At 54.2% G+C, this 23,632-nt stretch overlaps 5 protein-coding genes across 7 annotated transcripts; 3 read left to right on the forward strand and 2 right to left on the reverse strand.

Moving 5' to 3' along the window:
- Positions 1-79: 79 nt before the first annotated feature.
- On the forward strand, positions 80-1,272 carry LOC117644579 (6-pyruvoyl tetrahydrobiopterin synthase). Its single transcript, XM_034384151.1, has 5 exons — positions 80-292; positions 403-550; positions 634-713; positions 802-940; positions 1,020-1,272. The coding sequence occupies exons 2-5, from the start codon at positions 483-485 to the stop codon at positions 1,165-1,167; spliced, it is 435 nt and encodes a 144-aa protein (XP_034240042.1). The 5' UTR covers positions 80-292; positions 403-482; the 3' UTR covers positions 1,168-1,272.
- Positions 1,273-1,397: 125 nt separating this feature from the next.
- On the forward strand, positions 1,398-2,554 carry LOC117644580 (6-pyruvoyl tetrahydrobiopterin synthase-like). Its single transcript, XM_034384152.1, has 4 exons — positions 1,398-1,826; positions 1,913-1,992; positions 2,082-2,220; positions 2,301-2,554. The coding sequence occupies exons 1-4, from the start codon at positions 1,759-1,761 to the stop codon at positions 2,446-2,448; spliced, it is 435 nt and encodes a 144-aa protein (XP_034240043.1). The 5' UTR covers positions 1,398-1,758; the 3' UTR covers positions 2,449-2,554.
- On the reverse strand, positions 2,547-7,053 carry LOC117644576 (alkaline ceramidase). 3 transcript variants are annotated; one of them, XM_034384148.1, is made up of 5 exons: positions 6,918-7,053; positions 4,529-4,672; positions 4,189-4,445; positions 3,966-4,103; positions 2,547-3,888 (listed from the first exon to the last, which is right to left on the reverse strand). In XM_034384148.1, the coding sequence occupies exons 2-5, from the start codon at positions 4,619-4,621 to the stop codon at positions 3,552-3,554; spliced, it is 825 nt and encodes a 274-aa protein (XP_034240039.1). In that variant the 5' UTR covers positions 4,622-4,672; positions 6,918-7,053; the 3' UTR covers positions 2,547-3,551. The 3 variants fall into 3 exon arrangements, with proteins under 3 accessions (XP_034240039.1, XP_034240038.1, XP_034240040.1); XM_034384147.1 differs by lacking the exon at positions 6,918-7,053 and adding an exon at positions 5,026-5,208; XM_034384149.1 differs by lacking the exon at positions 6,918-7,053 and adding an exon at positions 4,858-5,010.
- A 3,609-nt stretch (positions 7,054-10,662) lies between these two features.
- Positions 10,663-15,390, forward strand: LOC117644617 (L-threonine ammonia-lyase-like). Its single transcript, XM_034384225.1, is given in 9 exon segments — positions 10,663-10,881; positions 11,730-12,327; positions 12,421-12,557; positions 13,223-13,293; positions 13,407-13,857; positions 14,110-14,265; positions 14,392-14,528; positions 14,810-15,017; positions 15,020-15,390. Coding segments are annotated over 9 exon segments (1,941 nt in total). The 5' UTR covers positions 10,663-10,821; the 3' UTR covers positions 15,143-15,390.
- A 408-nt stretch (positions 15,391-15,798) lies between these two features.
- Positions 15,799-23,018, reverse strand: LOC117644618 (probable RNA-binding protein 46). Its single transcript, XM_034384226.1, has 9 exons — positions 22,822-23,018; positions 18,792-19,107; positions 18,271-18,509; positions 17,940-18,152; positions 17,681-17,864; positions 17,384-17,595; positions 17,205-17,300; positions 16,016-16,133; positions 15,799-15,939 (listed from the first exon to the last, which is right to left on the reverse strand). The coding sequence occupies exons 1-9, from the start codon at positions 22,861-22,863 to the stop codon at positions 15,851-15,853; spliced, it is 1,509 nt and encodes a 502-aa protein (XP_034240117.1). The 5' UTR covers positions 22,864-23,018; the 3' UTR covers positions 15,799-15,850.
- Positions 23,019-23,632: the final 614 nt, after the last annotated feature.

Genomic DNA, 23,632 nt, shown 5'->3' on the forward strand with positions numbered 1-23,632 from the left:
AAAGTTTACAAACAGATAGCGACTAGCGCGCCCTCTGCTTTATCGACGTTTTAGTTGTCTCCATCTCTCTCTTTCCCTCGCATCTGCCGAATGCTATCTCTCTCGCACCCCGGCGCTTCCCTGGCGATACACCATGCAGTCAGGGACAGCAGCCAAACCACTTGTTTCTGCTCCGTGTCTTCTGCTAGGTGGTTTTCACAATGTTTGGTGCAGTTTTAGATTAAAAGAAAGTGGTAGAATTATCGAGCGTCGCTTGGAAAACTCTCGAAATTCATTTTCTCTGTGATTTGTGGTAAGTTTCAGTGAGGAAGTTGTCCGCCCTCTTATATAACCTGCTCAGTAACAGGATCTATACCTCATTGGAATTCTTCTTCATGTTTCTTTTTTTTTTCTGTGGTGAAGGACAAGTTATATAAGGTGCCTCACCTACTCCAGGCTCTCCAGTTTGCCTCAGCACAGCTTCCAACACAGTTCAATCGAAAATGTCTTCCTTGCCTATTGGTTATTTGACTAGAAAAGAAATTATCAGTGCTTGTCATCGCTTACACAGGTAAGACGAAAGATGCCATGCGCTTATCAATACTTTATTTAATTTACATTTACATTATTATTTTTCCTCTTGCTATGTTTTAGTCCTCAGCTTAGTGATGAGCAGAACAAGGAAACTTATGGGAAGTGCAACAATTTTCATGGCCATGGGCACAACTACGTTAGTAAGTAATCTTACAATAAAATTTGAGGAGTATAGCTCAAAATTATCTGAAGTGTAAAATTCTCCTCTCTCTTTCCGCTGCGTTCTAGTTGAGGTGACTCTCCGAGGCCCCATTGACAGGGCTACAGGAATGGTAATGAACATCAATGATCTGAAAATTTACATGAAGAAAGCTATAATGGACACAATGGACCACAAGAATATTGATAAGGATGTGCCATACTTTAAGTGAGTAGCAGTGTAAACATTTATACCACCATACAAGTCTCGGATGACCTCTAACATTTCCTGTACCCGTTTTTTCTAGGGATGTTGTCAGCACCACAGAGCACGTTGCTGTGTTTGTGTGGGATGGACTGAAGGCTCAACTTCCTCAACCAGAAATTTTGTATGAAGTCAAGATCTTTGAAACTGAGAAGAACATTATTCGCTTCCGTGGAGAGTACACAAACTAGAGAAATATGACAAAAGATATATAATATATACCATTTACAAAATATACTCTGCTTGTGTTCATTAAGGCTAAGAATAAATATAAATTACAGAGAGGCAAAAATATACTCAATTTCAATTTTTCCCTTCACCAGTTCCATCACTGGCACGCACTGTTATGTCATTAAAATTACATAAACCAAAATAGTTTCCTGTACACAAAAGTAGCAGATATGAATAAAATTCATGTCATTGGCAGGACTCTTCAAACAAACAGAAAAATTATTCAGTGGGAGAAAAAGTGAACCAAATTAAGAATCAAAGAGATAACAATTATATGGGTAGGTAATGACAAAAAATGAACAAACATTCACACAGTAACTAATGCCTGTTCAAATTGTATAATTTGAAGTGTCTCAAGCAAGCAAGAGACAATAGAATAAATTTTAAAAAGAGCCAAGGAAGTTGTCTGCCCTCTTGTGGGATACTTCTTCATGTCTTTTTTTTTCTATTCTTTTTTTTTCTGTGGTGAAGGACAAGTTATATAAGGTGCCTCACTGACTCCAGCCACTCCAGTTTGTCTCAGCACAGCTTCCAACACAGGCCTATGGAAAATGTCTTCCTTGCCTATTGGTTACTTGACTAGAAAAGAAATTATCAGTGCTTGTCATCGCTTACACAGGTAAACCAAAACATTGCCCTTATCAATACTTCATTTTTGCAGATTTTAACTGGCCAGTTTAACCGTTATGTTTCCTCACATTCTAGTCCTCTGCTTAGTGATGAGCAGAACAAGAAAACGTATGGGGCAGGCAACAATTTTCATGGCCAAGGGCACAACTACGTTAGTAAGTTATCTGATGATGAAGTGTGAGGAGTCTGCCTCTAGTGAAATCTGAAGCGTAAAAGTCTTTTCCCTCCTCCTGCTGTGTCCCAGTTGAGGTGACTCTCCGAGGACCCATTGACAGAGCCACAGGAATGGTAATGAACATCAATGATCTGAAAATTTACATGAAGAAGGCTATAATGGACACGATTGACCACAAGAATATAGATAAGGATGTGCCATACTTTAAGTAAGTAGCAGTGTAAACATTTAAACCATCGTACAAGTTTACAGAAGATCTCTGACATTTCCCACATATTTTTTCCCTAGGGATGTTGTCAGCACTGCAGAGAATGTAGCAGTGTTTATTTGGGATGGAATAAAGGCTCAACTCGCTCAACCTGAAATTTTATATGAAGTCAAGGTCCTTGAAACTGAGAGGAACATAGTTCGCTTCCGTGGAGAGTTCACGAACTAAAGAACTACGATTAAAGGAATGTAAAGTTCATCATTTTAAAAAGTATACCCTGCTTGTGTTAATTAAAAGGCTAAGGATGAATAAAAAAATTCCAGAGAGACAAAAATATTTTCAATTTTTATTTGTCCCTGCACCAGTTTCATCATTGATTGGCACACACAGTTATGTAAATAAAATTAGAGTGGAGCCCGCTTTAAACATTTCACAAATTACTTCCACCTCATTTTTTCATTAAAATGTCTCCTTTGCCAGAACCATTGCAGAAGCCAGTACACATCTATGGATGTGGCAGAAACTCCTTAGTGCAGCAAACAAAGAAAAGGACCAGAACTTATGAAACCTGCTCCACTGTGCATAAACCAACATGATCTCCTGTACACAAAAGTGACAGATACCGTTAAAATTCAAGTCAGTGGTGGGATTCTTCAAACTGAAAAAAATTGTTCATACAGATAAAAAGGGAAACAAAATTACAAATCAATGAGATAAAAAAATAATAGGTAGATAATAACACAAAATGCACAAACATAAATACACAGCAACTAATGACTCTTCTAATTTCACAATTGTATAAAAATCACAAGCAAACAAATTAACAATATAGTAACATAAAAAATATAGACAGTTACAATGTCATGAATAATATAGAATAGGTATGTTCATTCTAAAATTAAAATGGCCTATGTTTTTTTTTTAACAAACATTTTTATCACTGAAAGAATGTAGAGACTATACTATATCACTAAACATTTGGATAAAATAACACAGTACAATACCTTGTTCCATCTAAAGGAAGTGGTGGTGGAACTAATCAGATCTAACTTAAGATTTGGTATTCTAGAGTGGAAACTGGAAAAAGTAATATAGGGGATGGAAAACAGATAGCAGAAGATATGCACCTGCAATACTTGTTTTTACAACTTATCACAATTTTTAGCAAGTGTGCGTTTAACTCAAGATTTGGTATAGCATCTTGTAATACTTCATATAATACTCCATTGATGGAAAGGCACTGGTAACATGGCCGCTTACAACTCAAGCATATGTTAACTGAATTTTTGCTTGTTTCTTTGAGGCATATGCATTAACTTTCTGACAGAAAATCAAGCATAGACATCTTTCTCTTTCCAGTACTCATTGCCACTATCCCTATCTTGAATGGCAACGTAAGGGATACCAAGTTCAAAATTGTTGCTTGGCCAGTACCTCAAGAGAGGTTTCCGCAATGGTTTCTCATCACTGACAGAAAAGTATGCAAATAATACACATACAGTGTATGAAGCAATAAATATCAGAATATGCCACAGTCCGTGTAAATATGGGAAGTTGATGGAGGACCAAGCTTCACAAAACAGACGGTCATTTATCCAGCAGCTAACTGACAGCAACCATACAGCACAGCAGCGAACTCCAAGACGATAGACTCGCCCATCTTTCACCCTGAAATAAAACGATACTATAAGCTAAACTGACAGACACAACACACAAGCTGCACTTTCGAAAAAATTCACACCCACCTTCGTAGCTCCAAAACCATGAAGAAAAGAGCTGGTATACCCAGAACCATCAGCACAAAAGCATTAATGGCTGGATGCACCAGGGCCAAGCCAGTGGCAAAGACACCAAAAATCAGGAAAACTAAACTGAGTTTCTTCCTAAATCCACAGACAATAAAGAATTAGTGAATAATTTTATGATGAGCATAGAAACCGTAATGAACACACAAAAACGTATCAATACCTGTCATTTTGCACCACCAGAGGAAAATGGCGCCTGGGTAGAAACAATGTAAACCCTGCAAGGATGACCCACAGAATGGCACACTCATCGAGCAGTTGACCAATGAGGGACAGTGTGGCATGGAAGTATGCAGAACTGGCTCCGACAACCATCAGCATGGCCCAGATCCCATGAATTGCTGGGTTCACAAAGCGGCCATAATCTCGGAACAAGTGCATCAGCACCGGTGGCATCAGGAAGAATAACACATTGCTGAACTGTAAATGGTTTTTCAAAAAATTAGCAAATTGAGCATAAGATGCTCATGGAAATGCGTGGAAATGTAATAACGTGTACTTACCGTGTTCACAAATTCAGCAATGAGGGGTGATATGAGGTAATTTCCCTCACACCAATCCACAGGCGAGCTGCCTGCCTCCAAATGTTTCCACATTGTCAGTCAATTTTTTGCCACGACACTCAGCAGACTTTATGCGTCACCTCCCTGTAACGGTAAAATGAAATTGTCAGGACTACACACACATACCACTGAATAAATTTGGAAACAAAGAGAACAAATAGAATATAGAATCCTGAGATAAAGGTTTCTACACAACAGCTTAAACTTGTCACAGGACGAGAAAGCCCCTAACAGAGTGAACTAAGTTCTAAAGTACTGTCTCATAATACCGCTCTTGAAAACACCTGGACCGCATCGCCCAGCTGACAAACGGTACTGGACTCGTGCTGGTGGGTGATTCACCCCAGACGAGTTGCTTCCTTTGTTCTGACAGTGGCAGCCCCGAGGTTAGAGGGGGCCTCACTGAGCAGTCAGCGCGATAGCAAACCGATTCTCACCTTTAGAGAAACCCCTTGAGTCTCCTGGTAGTCCCTTCCATCCAGTAAGACACTTTGTCTTTCATGATATCAGCTCGTTCGGCTTGAGAAGTGCGCCAGAGTGACTCTTTTACTCTATTTACATCGCAACACAGCTGTTTTGGTGCTTCTGCTGCTGCGTGCTACCCCCTCCACCACCAGACTGCTGGCCTATCCCCTCCCCTCACCGCCCCGCCCCTTTCACAGCTGTTCGCCCCCTCCCCTCCCCTCCTCCCGTTTGTTTTAGATTTTATTTCGTATCATTTCCGCGTCGTGGCCGTGGCGGCCGTGGCCCGGGTTCTTGTTTTCTGCAGTTTTGTTTCTTTGCCCCGGTTTGGTTTCGACGGCCTCACTGAGTGCCGGCTGAGTTTCGACGGACTCCAAGCGACTGTCCTTGGATGACAACAAATCTACTGAGAGAAAGAAAATAAAGAGAAATTTTGACTTTTAGCGCCTGTGGGGTAGGCCACGGGCCCGTTCTGGAGGACACCGGTGAAGAGACGGTGGCCTACCTTGCGCCGTGGAGGCATCAGGGGCAAGGTAGGCCACCGTCTCTTCACCGGTGTCTGACGGGCCGGGCCTGTGGCCTACCTTGCAGGCGCTCGAGCGTGCACACGACGGATGGTGCTGTTTCACCGATAAGCGTTCTGAGATGCGCGATTCAGTTTCAAGGGTCACCTGCACACCTGCAGTATTTTCAGACGATCGACCGTTGTCGCAGTCTCGTGTGCCCACCACTTCGCGGCCATACACGTGCACGTGACGAGAACGGGCACCATTGTCGTCGAAAGACAAGGAAAGACAAGGCAAGGCGATGAGGGAAGACAAGGGACGCCTTCACCGCGGCGAACACGCGTGTCCGGTCCGTCGGAAAAGCACAGGAAAATCGCGGCGGAGTGCGAAACAGTGCACTGTGGGCCAGACGACCGGTGGAGGCGGCCAAAACTCTAGACGCGTTTTGAGCTCCAGAGTCGCTGAATGGGACTCGACGAACCGAACGTGTGACCCCACCGATTGATTCCTCGTACGGAGAGCAAACCATTGGTGGGGTCACACGTTCGGTTCGAGTCCTGTTTAGCGACTCCGGAGCTCAAAACGCGCCTGGAGCTTTGGCCGCCTCCACCGGCCTTCTGGCACACTGTGCAGTGGGAAAACAAAGGAAAGCACCAACGCCAACGCGACAAAGGCAGCCGCTCTACTTTTCGTTTTCGCCGATCCTTGCATTCAACGGCATTCAAGCGTCCTTTCCGAACGCGAGGGCAGAGAGAGCAGGCCAGCAGCCCGATCCCGAGTGTGCTTTCGTTGCTCTCTCTCGCGCTCGCGGGGCGGTACGTCAGGGTGCGAGAGAGACAGAGCGACGAGCATGCTCGGAGCCGGCCTGCAGATAGCGGCCGGGGTGCACGCGACATCCTGGCTGGACCGCACCGCGCTGTCTCTCTCGCACTCGCGGGGCGGCCCGTGCCGGTGCGACAGAGACAGCGAAGAGAGCACGCACGCTATAACAGCCTTTCACCGTTGATTTCGTATTTTGACAGTGGCTGCCGTTCATTTGGTGGTCGCAGTGACGTCCGCTGCCGTCATCCAGAAGACCACTCACGCTCAGAGCGATGCTCAGAAAAAATGGAGCTGTTTAATGCTAATGCACTGTGCGACGGGGCCGGGCGGGGCGCGTGCAAGTGGGCTCTGGACTTCCCCCTAGTGCTCTCAAGTGAGTTAAAGGCACGCCACTGGTAAATCTGGGTCACTAGACTCCACGACCCTAACCGCCGAAGCGGCGGGCGTTACTCCGACACCAAATCGAACACTCATAAATTAAATGCCCACAAGTTTTGATCCGTTGCCAGGCCAGAGAGATGGATTGCTGTGCTACTCACCCGAGGGGCCCGCGCTGGGTTGGTTGGAGCGGGACCGGTCCGACGCCACGCCACTGGTACGGATTGTTTTGGAAGCGCGCAAAGCGGCGCAAAGCAACCAGCACGGCAACACGCTGGCGGCACTGGCCGCGACTGAACCCGCCGCCCGCCATCCACCGCGGAGCGCGGAACCTTGCCGCCGCGCCGCCACGCGACGCCCCCCACGACGTCCACCGCCGCGCCGCGCACAGTGGGCCAGACGACCGGTGGAGGCGGACAAAACTCTAGACGCGTTTTGAGCTCAGAGTCGCTAAAGCGGACTCGAACCGAACGTGTGACCCCACCCATGGATTGCTCTCTGAACGAGGAGTCCATTGGTGGGGTCACACGTTCGGTTCGACTCCCATTTAGCGACTCTGGAGCTCAAAGCGCGTCTGGAGTTTTGGCCGCCTGCGCCGGTCTTCTGACCCACTGTGCGCTCTGTCCGTCCGTGACCAGCTCCAGATCACGGGCGATAGCCGGAGCGCGCCGTTGCAAAGAGCATTTAAAAGCCAAAACTTTCAAAAAATAAACTGATTAAAAATTTTCAAAAGAGTTCCATCGAAGAGCCAACAGTAAAATTAATGGAAGAGTTGTCCTTATCGCGTGCCCAGCCGCCTGCCATTGACGTCCTGGTGGCGTCGGGCGACTGGGCGACGCGCACGTGCGTCGCGGGCCTCTGGGGCCTCGGGGCCTCGCAGGTGGCGGCGCTCGTCCTGCAGTGTCACCGCGTGGCGGCTGGCGGTCGCTACGGTCCCCGTCTTTAGGTGCCTCTCTGGACTGCGAGGCCCGGAAAGGCGACGGCGTCGCTGCGCTATCGCCTCCAGATAACGCAGCGACCCGCCAACCTGTCGGCAAGGCCTTCCACAATTAGGGCCAACGTTGGAAAACAAAAACAAAAAATCGTCAATTGAACGCAGCATTTTGAACGGCTCGCCTGCTTTCCAAATTTAAACGGGCCGAATTTTGTCGGCTCAAACCCACGAGAAGACAGACGCCAGCCAAGACGCTAGCCAGGACTCGTCTCCCCCTCTGTTGCGGCCTAGCCCGTAATGGTAATGGCAATGGTGAGGTAGGCAACCAGCTGCAGTGAGGCGCACGGCGGCGCGACGGGCTTGCCTAAGCCGCAGGCGATTGCGATTGCGATTAATTAATTAATTAATGCCTGGACCACAAATGATCGTCTGGCTTTCGGGCCCGCCCCCGGCCACCCTGAAGATGAATGAAAGACAGACAGAGCGATCAAAGATCTCCCTCCGACGGTGGCCGATAGCATTAGCTACAGTGTGAGCACGCGTGGCGGCACGCGGCACGCCCGTGCCGTGGCCTTGACGCGTGATGCGCGCGAATACTGATGCGGCACGCGGCCCGAAAGGCAAGCCGGCCAGCAGAGAGTCGTCTCATGGGTGCGAGAGAGACAGAGCGACTCTCGGAATCAGTGTGCAGCCGGGCCGAAAGACCTCCCCCTGTCGTTGTTTGGCTGCCGCGCTCCCGACCGTGTTTACCTGCAAGGTGCACCCGTCCGGCTGGGCGGCGAGCCGGGCGGCCGCCCCGTCTCCTTATCTTGTTGGCCGGCGCGCGCCGAGCCTGGCCGAGCCCAACTGATTTTCCAGTGGACCGGCAATCGGGTGGCAAATCTTCCACTTCCACTGGCCACTGCTATTTCGCGCGCCGACTCGGAGTCGAGCCGTGCCGAGTCCCGTGCCGCTTCACCAGTCGCGCCCCGAAGACTTCCAGACAAACAGGCGAGGCGAAGCGGACAAATAAATAAAATGAGAGACGCCCTAATTCTGCCGCTCGGCTTCCTCATGGCGACAACGGGACTTCCCCGGGGGCAGCGCGGCACGGCGCGGCACGGCACGGCGGGGCTGGAGGAAGCGACCCGTGTTTGTGAGGCTGCACAGTGCACTGCATGCACTGCAGCTGGGCGAGCAAGGGGCGGCTGGGGAAGCTACCGCGAAGCTACACGCCCCGCACAGTGGGCCAGAAGACCGGTGGAGGCGGCCAAAACTCTAGACGCGTTTTGAGCTCCAGAGTCGCTAAATGAGACTCGAAGCGATCGTGTGACCCCACCAATGGATTCCTCGTTCGGAGAGCAATCCATTGGTGGGGTCACACGTTCGGTTCGAGTCCCATTTAGCGACTCTGCAGCTCAAAACGCGCCCAGCCGACCTTTTCGTCGTCGTTGTTGCTCTGGTTGTTTTTTTTGTTTTTGTCGTCGTCTGGTTTTTCCCGCTGCGTGGGCGGCAAGTCGCGGGGGTGCGCCCTAGCTGTACCTCCCGTCCCCGTCGTGCCGCCCCGTGGACCGCGGTCCAAAGGGTGCGGCAAACAACTGTGGTTCACGGCCGCCATGCCGCGCCTTGCCGCCATGCGCGATCGGCACAATGTACATTATTATTATTACACAGACTATCGCGACGCGTCGCGTTAAGTGGTAAACATTGACGGAGCAGAGATCGCGCACCGCGGTCACGGATCGGAACGATCGGAAGCAGACTCGGGCCATTCCGTCACGTCGTCACGTCACAGCGGCGCCGCTTCGGCATGGCGCGTGCGGCATGTAGGTGGGTCAATTTCGATGCTATTTTTGCCCTACAAAAGAGAGGAGAGAGAGGCCGCCTGCATTTTCCGATGATTTAACCATACTGGCAATCCATGACAGTGCAGTAGTCCAAATGAATAATAATAAGAAGAAGAAGCAACTCGGCCAGGCTGCTTTTCTTCTGCGACTCTTTTTTTCCCATTTCCGATGTCATAATGTAGAGGCGCGACATTGAAGCAGATGGATAGATAGCTAAACGGCGTGTCTGCTACTGATTAGCGCAGCTGGCGATTAGAGCAGCGATCTCCTTGCCATTTCACTTTTCTTTCTTGTCGAAAAATGTTTAAAACTGAATAGTTCGTACCTCTCTTTCGACGAAAATAACTGGTACAAAACTAACCACTTACGTCAGCTGAGGATTTCCCCCCTCCCCCTTTCTGAACCCTTGTCTGGATCCTCCCTTGGTGTATGTCCGACCGCTAGGAGGGGCAGAGCTGCAAAACAAGTGGGCAAAATTTCCCCTCGATGCACCAGTGTAGTGACGGGCAGCCCTTGAGGGGCTGGACTGCACCACATGTGACTTGGTGACTTGCCACTCGTGGTCGCCAGCGTCGCCAGGGATGACTCAGGCCGGCTCGGCTGCTGTCGGATGTCTCGGATCTGGCCGGCGCCCTGATCAGCACTGATCAGGCGGCCAGCGAGTCGTTATCTGCTCCGGGGGTGTGGCAGTGTGGCAGCACTGGCTGGCCAATCCGGTGAGGGAGGGAGATAGGCGTAGACAGGCGAGGCCGCGCACCACGTGCTTGCCGACAGCACCTAGGGGCGGGGCGCCCTGAACACGTCACGCGAAGTCATGGTGCGGTTGTCACGCTCGTCACGCCATGCTCGTCACGTTCGTCACACGTTCGTCACGCCACGCTCGTCGGCTGGCCGGTTGGCGGTGGTTGGCGGTGGTTTAGGGCGGGTCCCCAGGGTCCCCAGCGGGTCCGCAGGACAGACGACCACGCCGTGGCGGCGATAGCGGCGGGCGGGTCGGAGTTCAGCGCGCAGCCCGCGCAGCGAGACCACTGCCAACCACTGCAGACTCGCTCAGTCTCTCTCGCTCCTCTGCGGGCCGGCCCGTGAGTGCGAGAGAGACGGCGTGGCAAGGGCTGCAGCGTGTGCCGACCGTGCCGTCCGCACAGCACGCCGGGTCCAGGCGGCGGCACGGCGGCACCGACAGCACCCCAGGCCAGTCCACTGCAGCGACAGCGAGCGGCAGCAAGCGACAGCAGCCCACCGGTCAGTGACGGAGACGGACCAGTGACCGCCAGAGACGGACCCCGACGGACTCGAGCGACGCGAATGGTCTACGCCGGAGCAGCCACCGACGCCAACGTCCCCGAGAACGTCCCCGACACACAGGTGAGCTACGACGGGCGTCGCACAGTGGGCCAGAAGGCCGGTGGAGGCGGCCACAACTCCAGACGCGTTTTGAGCTCCAGAGTCGCTGAATGGGACTCGGACCGAACGTGTGACCCCACCAATGGATTGCTCTCCGAACGAGGAATCCATTGGTGGGGTCATGCACGCAGTTCAAGGCCTGCTTGGCGACTCTGGAGCTCAAAGCTTGCTTACAGTTTTGGCCGCCTCCACCGGTCTTCTGGCCCTCTGTGCGAGCTTGTAAACACTGCGGGTTTTCCTGCGAGGGTGGCGTCGTCGGAGTGCACACCGCAAGATGCGCGCATCTTGGCCTAAACAATGACATCGGCGTGTTCAGGCAAAAACAGGACGATTATTTTGAACGAGTTTGACCGTTGCGACGTGAGTTGGGGAAACCACGAAAATATCCTGTGATAGAAATGGTTGGAGAGGCTGTAGGAAACAACTAGCAAGTTGGTTTAAAGTGGCTCATTTGCAAAGTGTTGTGGAAAAAAATTCGTTATTTTGTTGCAAGTAAGTCTGAAAGGGGAAATTTATCTCGTTGAACGAGTCAGTGACCTCAACGAGTACTAGCAGGCCGCAGACACTGAGCAATCCCGTATTTACCCCCTCCCCTCACGCATCAGGGAAAAAACAGTGGCGCTGCTCCAATATTTGCACCCCTTGTGTCCACCACTCGATCGTGTGACGCTGATAAAGCCCTTTTGTGATAAGCGCCAAGTCTAGCCGCGTCTTATCAACACGGTCATTTCACACGTTTTAGGGCAGTCCGTCTGACTAAGAATCTTCCCAATTCTTACGTCTCCTTGTCTGTTTTCTTCTGTCTCTAGAAACCCGCCCTCGCGCGCTCAGCCGAGAGCGCCGCCGTTCTAAAGAGAGCCATGAAGGACAAGGGAGCGACCGTCGCGGAAGCGGGCGCCACTAACGGACACGCCAACACTAACGGAGTCGCCAAGGCCAACGGCATCACTAACGGCAGCACTAGTGGACAGGCCAACGGCATCACTAACGGCAGCACTAGTGGACAGGCCAACGGCATCACTAACGGCAGCACTAGTGGACAGGCCAACGGCATCACTAACGGCAGCACTAGTGGACAGGCCAACGGCATCACTAACGGCAGCACTAGTGGACAGGCCAACGGCAGCACTAGTGCACAGGCTAACGGCAGTACTAACGGCCAGGCCAACGGTATCACTAACGGCAGCACTAGTGCACAGGCCAACGGCAGCACTAACGGCCAGGCCAACGGCATCACTAACGGCAGCACTAGCGGACAGGCCAACGGCAGCACTAACGGCCAGGCCAACGGCATCACTAACGGCAGCACTAACGGAAACACTAACAGACACGCCAACGGCAGCACAAACGGCCGCGCCCCAGCTCCCATCAAAACGTTGAAAAACGGCACCAACGGACTGAAAAACGGTAACCCTAACAACGACCAAGAAAGAAAGCCACAACAGCGCGGAAATTGACTCGGGCGTCGATGCTCACTCTGTCCTGTCTCTCTCTTTCCAGAAGCCTACAAAGGAGAGATCACGATGGACGGCAAGGACCCCATGTGCGACGCGGACAACCCCACGCGCCTCCAGTTCGAGGACGTGACGTCGGCGGCCTTCAAGATCAAGGGCGGCGTCCTCAGCACGCCCTGCATGGTGAGTTGCAGAGTTTTTCTTTTTGCGAATTTGGAGCCTGTGCCTTTTTTCCTGACGGCCGTGCCGAAAAGAAAGACACCGAAATAGAGCACACGAGAAAGAGGCAGCGTGCCATGACCCAATTAATTCGTCTGGTCCTCTGTCTCTCTCGCTCTCACTGGCCGGCGGGGCGGACGGTCCGAGACGACACTCATTAAGGGAGCGGTGACCACGATAAGCCCCAGGCTGTCTGCGCTGTCTCTCTCGCACTCGTGGAGAGCCCCGTGCGGACCGTGCGGTGCGAGAGCGTGCGAGAGAGGCAGAGCGACGGATCGGGATCGCGCGGCTGGCGCGATGCTTTGATAATGTCGCGTCGCTCTGGCTGCCTTTGGCTGCCGAATGGCCAAACGGTGGGCGGCACGCCGCGGCAGTTGGCGGCTCGGACTTCCCTCCCTGCGCCGCGTGTGCACTGCGCGAACGGGGCGTGATGTTACATCATGTAAAACGCGCTGCACGCCGGTGATATACCGAGATGCGGTGCACGGACAGTGGGGCGTGGGCTGACCGGCAGCTTTGCGTTGACACCCCCCTTCTGGGCCGATGGGACCTCGCGTGGTTCCGCGGCGCGGTCTTGGGTACGGCGCCGCGCCTCCTGATTGTCTGACAACTGTCATGTTCCTCTGCAGTTGTCGCACCTGTCCGGCCTCACGGGGATGGACATCTACCTCAAGCAAGACTTCCTGCAGTTCACCGGGAGGTAGGTACACCGTCGCTCGCAGCGTCACTGTGCAGCGGTCTGGCAAGCGTGAAAGGCCGGAGAAGTGTGTGGGGGCGGTGGTAGTTGAACCCTTGCCCGTTGCTCTGCCGCAGCTTTAAGGAGCGGGGCGCGCGGTACGCGCTGATGGAACTGCCGGCGTCGCAGAAGGCGCGCGGCGTCATCTCGGCGTCGCTGGGCAACCACGCGCTGGCGCTGTCGTACCACGGCAAGCTGCTGGGCATCTCCGTGACCGTGGTGATGCCGCTGGTGGCGCCCATGATGAAGATCCAGTGCTGCCGCCAGCACGGCGCCACCGTGGTGGTGCAGGGCCAGGACATGGCCGAGGCCAAGGCCATCGCCATGCGCATGGCGCGCGAGGAGCAGCTCGCCTACATCAACGGCTACGACCACCCGCACATCATGGCGGGCCAGGGCACGCTGGGCCTCGAGATCCTGGAGCAGGTCCCCGACGTGGACGCCATCGTGGTGCCCGTGGGCGGCGGCGGCCTCATCGCGGGCATCGCCACCGCCGTCAAGTCCATGCGGCCCAACGTGGAGATTATCGTAAGCATCAAGTGGCGGACGTGCGAGGCGGTCAAAATCCCGGACGCGTTTTGAGCCGCGACTCGAATCGAACGTGTGACCCCACCAATGGATTGCTCTCCGCATGAGGAGTCCATTGGTGGGGTCACACGCACGGTTCGAGTCCCATTTAGCGACTCTGGAGCTCAAAACGTGTCTAGAGTTTTGGCCGCCTCCGCCGGTCGTCTGGCCCACTGTGCGCGGGCTCGGCGTTGACGGTCTCTCTGCCACCAGGGCGTCGAGTCGGAGCGCTGCGCCAGCTTCTCGGCCGCCTTGAAGGCGGGCAAGCCGGTGCCCGTGGCCAACGGCCCCACCATCGCGGACGGCCTGGCCGTGCCCACGGTGGGCTACAACGCCTTCGTCACCGCGGCGCCCCTCGTCGACAGGATGGTGAGTCCGGGCCTCAGTCTCTCTCGCACCTATGCTGGCCTCCTCGTGAGTGCGAGACAGACAGAGCAACGGCTCTCGGAATCAGTTTCCAGGACAAAACTTATCCACAGACTGTTGGTTGCGCAGGTCGTGGTGAAGGAGGAGGTGGTGGCCGTGTCCATTCTGCGCCTGGTGGAGCTCGAGAAGTGCGTGGTGGAGGGCGCCGCGGCGTGCGGGCTGGCCGCCATCCTCGAGGGGCAGCTCGACGACTACAAGGGGAAGAAGTAAGTCGCCTGGCCCCGCCCCTGCCGGAGGCGGCCAAAACTCCAGACGAGTTTTGAGCTCCAGAGTCGCCTTATGGGGCTCGGACCGAACGTGTGACCCCACCAATGGATTGCTCTCCGAACGAGGAATTCATTGGTGGGGTCACACGTTCGGTTCGAGTCCTGCTCAGAGACCCTGGAGCTCAAAACTCGTCTTGAATTTTGTCCGCCCCCACCGGTTTTCTGACACCCACTGTGCGCCTCTTGAACGATGGCTCTTAAGTGGTGTTCTTCGCCTCCAGGCTGGTGCTGCTGCTGTGCGGCGGCAACATCGACACGACAGTGCTGGGCCGGTGTCTGGAGCGCGGGCTGGCCGTCGACGGGCGCCTCATCAAGTTCTCCGTGACGGTGAGCGACCGGCCGGGCGGCATCGCCGAGCTGTGCGCGCAGCTGGCCAGGCTGGGCGTCTCCATCAAGGACATCGAGCACGAGCGGGCGTGGATCGCGTCCGACGTTTCAGCGTGTCCGTGACGGTCACCTGCGAGACGAGGGACAAGGAGCACGCCAACGAGCTCCGCGCCACCCTCAACAAGAGCTACACCCACATCGTGTTCCCGTCGCCGGCGGCAGTGTGAACCAGACCGTGCGTTGTACATAGCATCATCTGATCGACTTCATCGCCTATACAAACCCTGTACATTATTTCTCATCATTGTCATTTTGTTTTAAGTATTGACTTAGCTGTAGATTGTGACTGTTTGAGAAGAGGTTTTATTGTTCACTGTGTGTCTATTAGTGTAAATGCTTCAACCAAATTAATAAATTTAACTTATAAGACTATTGATTGAGTAAGGATGGGTAAAGTAAAGCAAACAAATGGAAATCCTTGGTTCTTATTGGATCCAAAACACATTTGAAAACATTAAGAGCTGTAATTTTGAAGCTATAAAATCCTAACATGCCCAACAAATTAAAATGACATACAATTTCGAGGAGAAACCTGACAAATAGTGATGTGCGAATTGTCAAAGCCACAAATGCATGAAGAACTTTAAAATGTAAAAAATTTGTGAATACAAATATTAAAGGGAGCATAAAATACAATAAGTACTAAAATACAGGTAAATTGAGATGTAATAACTTAAGTTATTTTGCCAACATCTTGTTGACCAAGATAAAATGCAAAAGCCTACAAATAAGGCACTGACATGTGCTGAGAAACACATGCCTGAAATAAATAATAAAATACAATAGTTTCAATACAAAATTATCAAATTGGAAAAATAAGGAACAAGTGAGTGAGCATCAGTCAAAACTCTTCACACTACGGCCATAGCTGTTGTCTAGTGATTCCCCTGGAAGTGGAGGGGGCTTGGTGTCTGGGGGCAGTAGTAATTGACAGCCTGAGTCACACAAGGAGTGCTAGGTACACCTGCAACCAACAAAAAAATTTAACTCTCTGTATATGGACAATCTGTCAGTGGAATTTGACATCGAGACGTTCCTACCATTCCTAGACAGCCAAGCAATGACACACTCCGCAGCAGAATTCAGGGCACCTTGGGGAGTAGGAGCATAATTCCCCGTGAACATGTTGTATGGCGGCTGCACAAAGGGGACTGTGAGCTGTATGAAAACAGAACATAAATTGTACAACAGTGATACCTCAATAATGGTGCATAACTCAAACAAGACAATATACTGAAAAATAAAGCTGCTAAGAACTTAAAACTATCTTTGAATTTTCATCTTTATTGTTGAATGAAAGAATGAGTACTTCAAATGCATTTAGTTTTGAATTTGGTATGAATGTGGCAGCTAAAATAAATTCAGCAACGCCAAAAGCGATAAAATTTGACAGGATGGCCACTCCAGTGTAGGTCCTCTTGAATTGGCTGAAGGTGCATCTTGATGGTGAGTGCAGAAGACTACTATTGAAACTTCAAAATAAGTGAAACTGATTCGATTTCAAATATGTAAAACCAATATTACATTGAGTACAAGGCAAAGCTCAAGATAAAGGAAATACTACAATCTTGATGTTGCAGTGAAGTTAGATTTGACTGTTGATCATAATTGACGATAAAAAAGGAATCTCCCTGAATGATAAAAACTGATGTTACCTCTTTTAGAAAGGCACTCACCAAGCTGATGAAATTTGTCTTCTGTCCAGTAGATGGTGTCTTCGTAGCACAGCTTTAACTTTGAAGCTACTTTAATTGATAAGTTACTAACTGATTGTTGCACAGCTTAGACTCTGAATAGCTAATCAAATGTATTTATGATTGAAGTTACAAACTGATTGTTTAATAAGTCTATTGAGAAAATTCTTTGAACAGATAAAACTTAAAATGAAACAAAAATAAATCTCGAAGCTGTAGATGATGACTCTTTTATTCTTGAAGGAACTCCTCTTCTGGCCATGCTCTTCAGTATATACTAAGGTAGTAAACATGAGACAATGTGAAGGGAGAAAAATAAATCTTAACAGGGAAAAATCTCTATGGTCAAAAAATCAAAACTGATTGTACAATCAAATACAATAAATGTGGCACATGATTAATAAAAAAGCAAATTAAAAACTTAAAAAAAGTTAGACTTGAAAAAATTATAAATAGTTCTGAAAAACTAATCAAATATACTTGTAGAAGAAAATAAACAATTGCAACTAAAATAACAATCTAACTAAGCGCTCACCCTAGCCAAGAACATAAGACTATCCCCATTAGTAGGGGAAGTCCAAGACGTAATGTCAACCTTAGGTTCAGCCTGGCCAGAGAGCAAAACTAGAGTCTGTAAACAAAGCACAAAAAATCAGTAAAGTCAGAAGGGATTTAAAGAACAGATGCTTTGTAAGATGTCGAACGTTGACTCACATCATAATAAGGGTGAGGAGAAGGGAATACATGCATAGGAGAGACACTTTGATCGCATGGCAAAATGGGTCTTCCTCGATGATGGTTGAGGGAGGCATCATCGTCAGAGTGTGTCAGGCTATCGTGGCTCAGGGATCGCCCTTTCACCTGCACACGGTCCCTCGGTGGTTTCGCCCACACCACTGTAACTGTGGCACCTTCGATGACTATGTCTATGCAAAGGGGGAGAAAGTTATTAAGACCGTTTCAACTACCTGTGAGCTTTGGATATGGCAAAATAAATTAAAAGTGACTAACTGTTGAGACGCGGCAGTGCTTGCTCTGCATAATGGCGATCAGTGAAGTGCAAGAACGCAAAGTCCTTCAGCTTCTTAACTTTCTCAATGGCAGCCTTAGGAATTTGTCCTACAGTCTCAATCACCTCCTTAATCATTGACTCAGAGGTATGCAGCATGAGGTTCCTCATGTACAGCACTTTCACCTGGAAGCAAGAAAGTTGCGATTTTGAACAGTTCAAAGACAACGAGAGATGCAAGAAAACCGCAGACTGGAGCACTGACTTAGACATGATGTCCTCCGCCACTTCGGGCTCCGGCTCGGCCCAGTCCACGGCCAGCTCGTGGTCCCACAGGACAACGCCTCCGGGAATCATCTTCCTGCGGGCGATAGCCGCCACGCGGTGGCTCTCGAACTCCACGAACGCGAAGCCCCTGTTCTTCGTCTTGTCCACCACGGAAGAGTACAGGATCACGTTGACGATCCCGGACACCTGGAACAAGGAGACACTGTCATCCACCTTCGCGCCCGGAGTCCGCGCGGCAAGCCAGACGCCGACACGGCCGCACGATGGGTGGCCTATGCCGCCGACTGCAGGCGCCCGCCCTCACCAGTTTGGAGAGCTCCTCCATGATCTCGTCCCGGTTCTTCTCCTTGGGGAGGCCCCCGACGAAGAGCCGCCTGTTGTCCAGGGATTTCATGACGCCCAGGTACTTGCCGGGCCGGATGGGGTGCCCGTCCAGCTTCTTGGCGGCGTTCCTGGCCTCCTCCCGGGTGGAGAACTGGGCGAAGCCGAAGCCCCGATTGGTCCCCGAGAAGTCCATCATGAGGCGGAGTTCGTACAGCTTGCCTGCAAAGGTCACAGCGAGGTCACGGCGGGGCGTTCCAGGAGTCGAAAACGCGCAGGCAGAAATTCTAGGCGCGTTGAGCTCCAGAGTCGCTAAATGGGACTCGAACCGAGCGTGTGACCCCACCAATGGATTGCTCTCCGAACGAGGAATCCATTGGTGGGGTCACACGTTCGGTTCGAGTCCCCTTCAGCGACTCTGGAGCTCAAAACGCGTTCAGGATTTCGGCCGCCTCCACCAGTCTTCTGGTCCACTGTGCTTACGACCGCGTGCAGCGCACTCACCGAACTGGGTCAGCAGAGGGAACAGCTCGTCCTCGTACAGGTCCCTGGGGATCTTGCCAATGAAGATTTCGCAGCCCTTGCCGGGCGGCGGCCCCTTCCAGTTCTTGGGCGGCCCGGTGCGGCGCTGCCCGTTGCACTGGATCATGTCGTAGCCCGAGTCGATGATGAGGTTCAGCAGCCGCAGCTGGGTGTTGTACTGCTCGTTGTGCACGGCGCTCTGGACGTAGGGGCCGGGGTAGGGGCGGCCGGCGTGCACCACTGGCCCGCTCTGCACCGGCAGAGCAGGCAGAGCATTCGCCAACGGCGCCATGCTGTACTGCAGGGACACAGAACGAGCACACCGTTAAAACTCACAAAGTTTGCAAGGAGGACATGCCACCCCACCGCGCCAAAGATCGTCAACGGGTGGATCGCGATGGATCGTGCTCCCGAACGTCGGTTCGGGTCGGTTCCGAACCAAACCGGAGCGCCGGTTTTGGCCCAAACCGTTGACCAGCTTCGAGCCGGGGGCGCTAATAATTTTTTTTCGCGATTTCAGAGCTGCAACCGCAGCTAACATTTCACGGCACACATAAATACCGTGGAGTTCCTTCAAGAACCTGAAGGGTACCAGAGACCGACAAAACGCAGGCTTCTGGCGGGACTCGAAGCTGGGCCGTCGCCGGCCGGCCCACGCCCGCCAGGGCTTGGCTCCGGACCGACCCGGGCCGACGTTGGCGAGCACGATCCAACGCGATCCACCCGTTGACGATCTTTGCACCGCGCACTTCCAGAAGAAGTACCACGCGCGCGGAGTAGCGACGGCGCTGAGGACGGAGAGAGCTCCACATCGACAGGCGAGTCCCTGCATTAATTGTGGTCCAGTCTCTCAAGCTCCTGGCAGCGCGTGCTGGTGAATCAACCCCGAAATGGCATACTATCAGTTGCGGCCTAGCCCGTAATGGTAATGGTATGGCAGGGTAGGCAACATTGCCTTCGTAGCCACAGATGGGTGGCGGGCCTGCCTACCCCGCAGGCGTTCCGCTCCGCCGCGGCGAAACACAGTGAGCCAGAAGACCGGTGGACGCGGTCAAAATCCCGGACGTGATTTGAGCTCCAGAGTCCCATTTAGCGACTTTGGAGCTCAAAACGCGTCTTGAGTTCTGGCCGCCTCCATCGGTCTCCCGGCAAATCCACTGTGCGACAACCCTGCCGCCGCGCCCCGGCTGACAAGGCACGGGGGTATAAACACGGCCGTATTTTTCTCTTCCAGGGGTTTCGAGTTGCCGCGCCGCCGCGCCTGCACTGGGGGCGCGCGGGGCGGGCAGATGAGACGTCTGCCGCGGCAGAGGCAGCCAGCGGCGGCACGGCCAGACGCGGCACGGCACGGCACGCCTCTAGGCACGCCGTACGCGCCGCACAGATACCGACAGGCGCAGCGGCGGCAGCGGCACTGTACAAGGAGGTTTCTCGGAAGGGAGGGACTGAGGGACGCACTGGACACGCGCAGGGCTGCGCAGGGCACACGCCGCGGGCGGCACGCAGGGGACTGGCCGACTGGCCGTGGCCTCGCGAACAGCACCACCTTGAGAGAAGGGTACGCACTCTCAAGGTGCCACAGTGCACCAGTGTCGGAAGGGTTTTCGCCCGGAGCCTGCCCGCCGAGTCGGAATCAAATCAGCCTGCTGCGCCGCGGAGTCCTGGCCCGAGGAAGCACTTTCTCGGCTACTCCGTCGGAGACGTTGACTCATATTTCCGCAAGCCGCCCAGGAGGCCCGCTGTCCGGCAGGCCCGGCAGGCAGACGAGACGGTAGTGTGTCTTATCTTTCATTCACGCTTCGGAAAAGAAAACTCGAAAACACGGCCAGGACAACGCCGCTCCGCGTCGCCAATCCATGGGCAAGTCACGTGATTCGAGGGCACCGCGAGGACCGGACAGGGTGGCACGCGCTGCACTCACCGGGACTGGGGGCGCGAAGTGGCCGGCCAATAGAGAACCGCGATGGGGTACTCGGGCTGCAGCTCGGGGATGGGCTGCAGGCTGGGCCTCCACGCCGAGCACGCCACGCGCGCGAAGCCGCCGCCTGCCTTGCGACGCCGGACCGCGGGGCAAGGACGCCGCGCGGGGGCGGCGTGCACGGCCTCCACGCAGGGGGCCGCCACGGCCTCGGGTATCAACACGCCGGTTACGTCATCGGGCAGGGCCTCGGACACGGCCGCGGGCACTGACTCCGCCACGGCCGCGTCTTCGGACACGGCCTTGAGCGCAGCCTCGGGCACTGCCTCGTCGGCCACGTCGTCTGGCATGGCCTGGAACACAGCCCCGGCCACGGGCATGGCCTCAAAGACAGCCTCGGCCGCGTCGTCTGGCGTGGCCTGGACCGCAGCCCCGGCTTCGGAAACGGCCTCGGCCACCTCCTCGACGACGGCCTCGGCCACCTCCTCGACGACGGCCTCGGCCACCTCCTCGACGACGGCCTGGGTTGCGTCATCGGCCGCCTCGCACGTGCACGCGGCCTTGTCCGTGCCTCGGCCGGCCGGGGGCGCGTCCAGGCCCGGCCAGCACGCGGGGCACGCGAGGCCGTGAGGGGCCATCTTCGGCGCGACGGGGCGAACGGCGAGGGCACAGGTGCGCGACCGCGTCGGCGACGCAGGGGCGAAGCGCAACACAACAACACAACGCACAGCACCACGGCGCGACCGACCACCGGGCGGGGCCTCGTCCGCGAGAATGGCGCGCTTGCCCTTCTAGAAGCCCGGCGGTGGAGTGGGGGAGGCTAGGACGTCGCCGACGAGTTGCCGCCGATGTGGTTCCCCCTGTCGGCCCCGGGCCCGCTAGAGAATCGCCGACTCGCGCTTTCGGAAACTTATCGCGCAGGTCCTGGCCGGCCGATCCTGGGCGCTGCGGACGCGGCCCGCGGCCCACGCAGCCGAATGCACCCGAATGACATCAACGCGCCGCCGCGCCGCCCGATCGGCGCTCGGGTTCCGTTCCGAGAACCGCGGGCGAGGCGTGGAATAAGTTGGGCATTAAAGTATGGAAGGGGTAGGGGAGGGGCGCGGAGAACTTCCAACGAGTGTGTAATCGCCTAGGTCGCAATGACGTGCGGGGGTAAAGATGGGTTTGAACACACTCACACACACGCACACACACGGCAAGCGTGGCGCAAGCGCACAGGACAGCGACGACCCCGGCTGGGCAGGAGGAGGCGGGGGCGACGGGGACCTGAACGCAAAGCACGGCAGCGCCCGTCGAAGGAGAAGTTTCAAGAGAACATTCGATCGGCGCGGCGTTCAAATTTCACCCCATCCCCGCAGGACCTCGCCGCTACCTCTGTCGCACCCCGAACGGACGCCCTGCGAGAGCGACAGCACACTGATTCCGAGAATCGTTTTCGTCGCTCGGTCTCTCTCGCACTCATAGGGCGTCCCGAGTGGGTGCGAGAGAGACAGAGCGACGAAAACGACTCTCGGAACCAGCCTGCAGAGACAGGCCCGCCACGGCTCGGGGCGCTGCGCGTTGCCTACGCACGCCAAGACACTCCACTGGCGGGGCAGGGCTGTACTGGGCTGTACACTGTCCTTCCGGCACTTGTTGCAGCCTCGCAGGAGCGAGAGAGATAAGAAACGTACGCCGTGTTGCGTCTTTGCGTCTTCCAGCCCCGACAAGTCGGCTACCGGCTCGTCATTCCACCTGCAGCCTGCCGCCGCCCCGCGCGCCAAGCACTTTGCCTACCACAGAGACACTCCACTCGGCCGCCCCGCATCCGCACTCCCCGGGCGGCGCGCTGGAACTTGCTCGAACCCGTCTGTGCAACCGCCCCCGGGCCCCGGCTCGGCCAAGACGCTTCGAACACAAATCAGCGTACCGGCAAATCGGCGAGGGAAATCGGCCGATAACGCACAGGACATGAGCGAAAGCCCAAGGCCACCGGTGCAGCCTGCAGTCGGCCGGCGCACGGGTAATCAAGACAGATAAGGGAGGCATCGGATGGTTCTGTCTCACTCTCACTTGCACCCCGTTAAGCACCAGGACACTGAGGACACTCACCACGTCGTTGTTGTTTTCATCATGCTCCTGCTTCGGCACCATGGTGCTGGTGGAGCACACGGATTGTCTTGTATTCGGTCTACGGGCAGCCCTACCAGCTTGTCTTCCTGATCTCCTTTTCCGCACGCCGCACGTCGCAAGACCGCTCCCGACGCAACTCTGGGCAAAACTGAGCGTGAGGGGTTCCGCCGGCCGGGCCGGTCGCTGGCGGCGAGCCGGCCGCGCAACCCCCGTGCCCCATCCCCCGCCGGTCCTCGAGCTCTGATTGGCTGGCCGGCGCGCCTCCAGCCCCCGCCCGCCCCCGCCACTGTCCCCACGCCCCGGCTCCTTCGCCCCTCGCCAAGTTCAAGTTCGTCGTAGCGTCCTGCTTGGTTTAGGGATCCGTTTCTCATGGGCAGGGTCTCCTTTCCCTCGGTAGCTTTCCCTCGGTGCCCTTTTGCTGTCTTTGCCGAAGCGCGGGGTATTTTGTTTGTACCAGGCCCGTCACTGCGCGTGACAGCCTCGCTCCCCCACCCTCCCCTCGGCCGCTTGCTGCCTGCTTGGGGCCGCAGATTTTCATGGCCCTCGTACGAGGGGCCGTACCGAAACATCAACACTGCCGATTCCTGGGCTGGCGTATCTCCCTGCCCTATTACAGCGTCTTTCTACTTGGACTGGCTAACGCCCCCACGGACGCCACGGCAGGGACCGAGCACTGCTAAGCACTTCTTGCCACTCACCCCAAGCCCGCCCCCCTCCACCTTAAAACACCGGTCGCTCAGATTAAGGACCGCCCCTTTTCCCCTATCGCAATGAACTTACAGACTTCGTT

The sequence above is a fragment of the Thrips palmi genome, unplaced genomic scaffold, assembly GCF_012932325.1.
Source record: "Thrips palmi isolate BJ-2018 unplaced genomic scaffold, TpBJ-2018v1 HiC_scaffold_18, whole genome shotgun sequence".
NCBI lineage: Eukaryota > Metazoa > Arthropoda > Insecta > Thysanoptera > Thripidae > Thrips > Thrips palmi.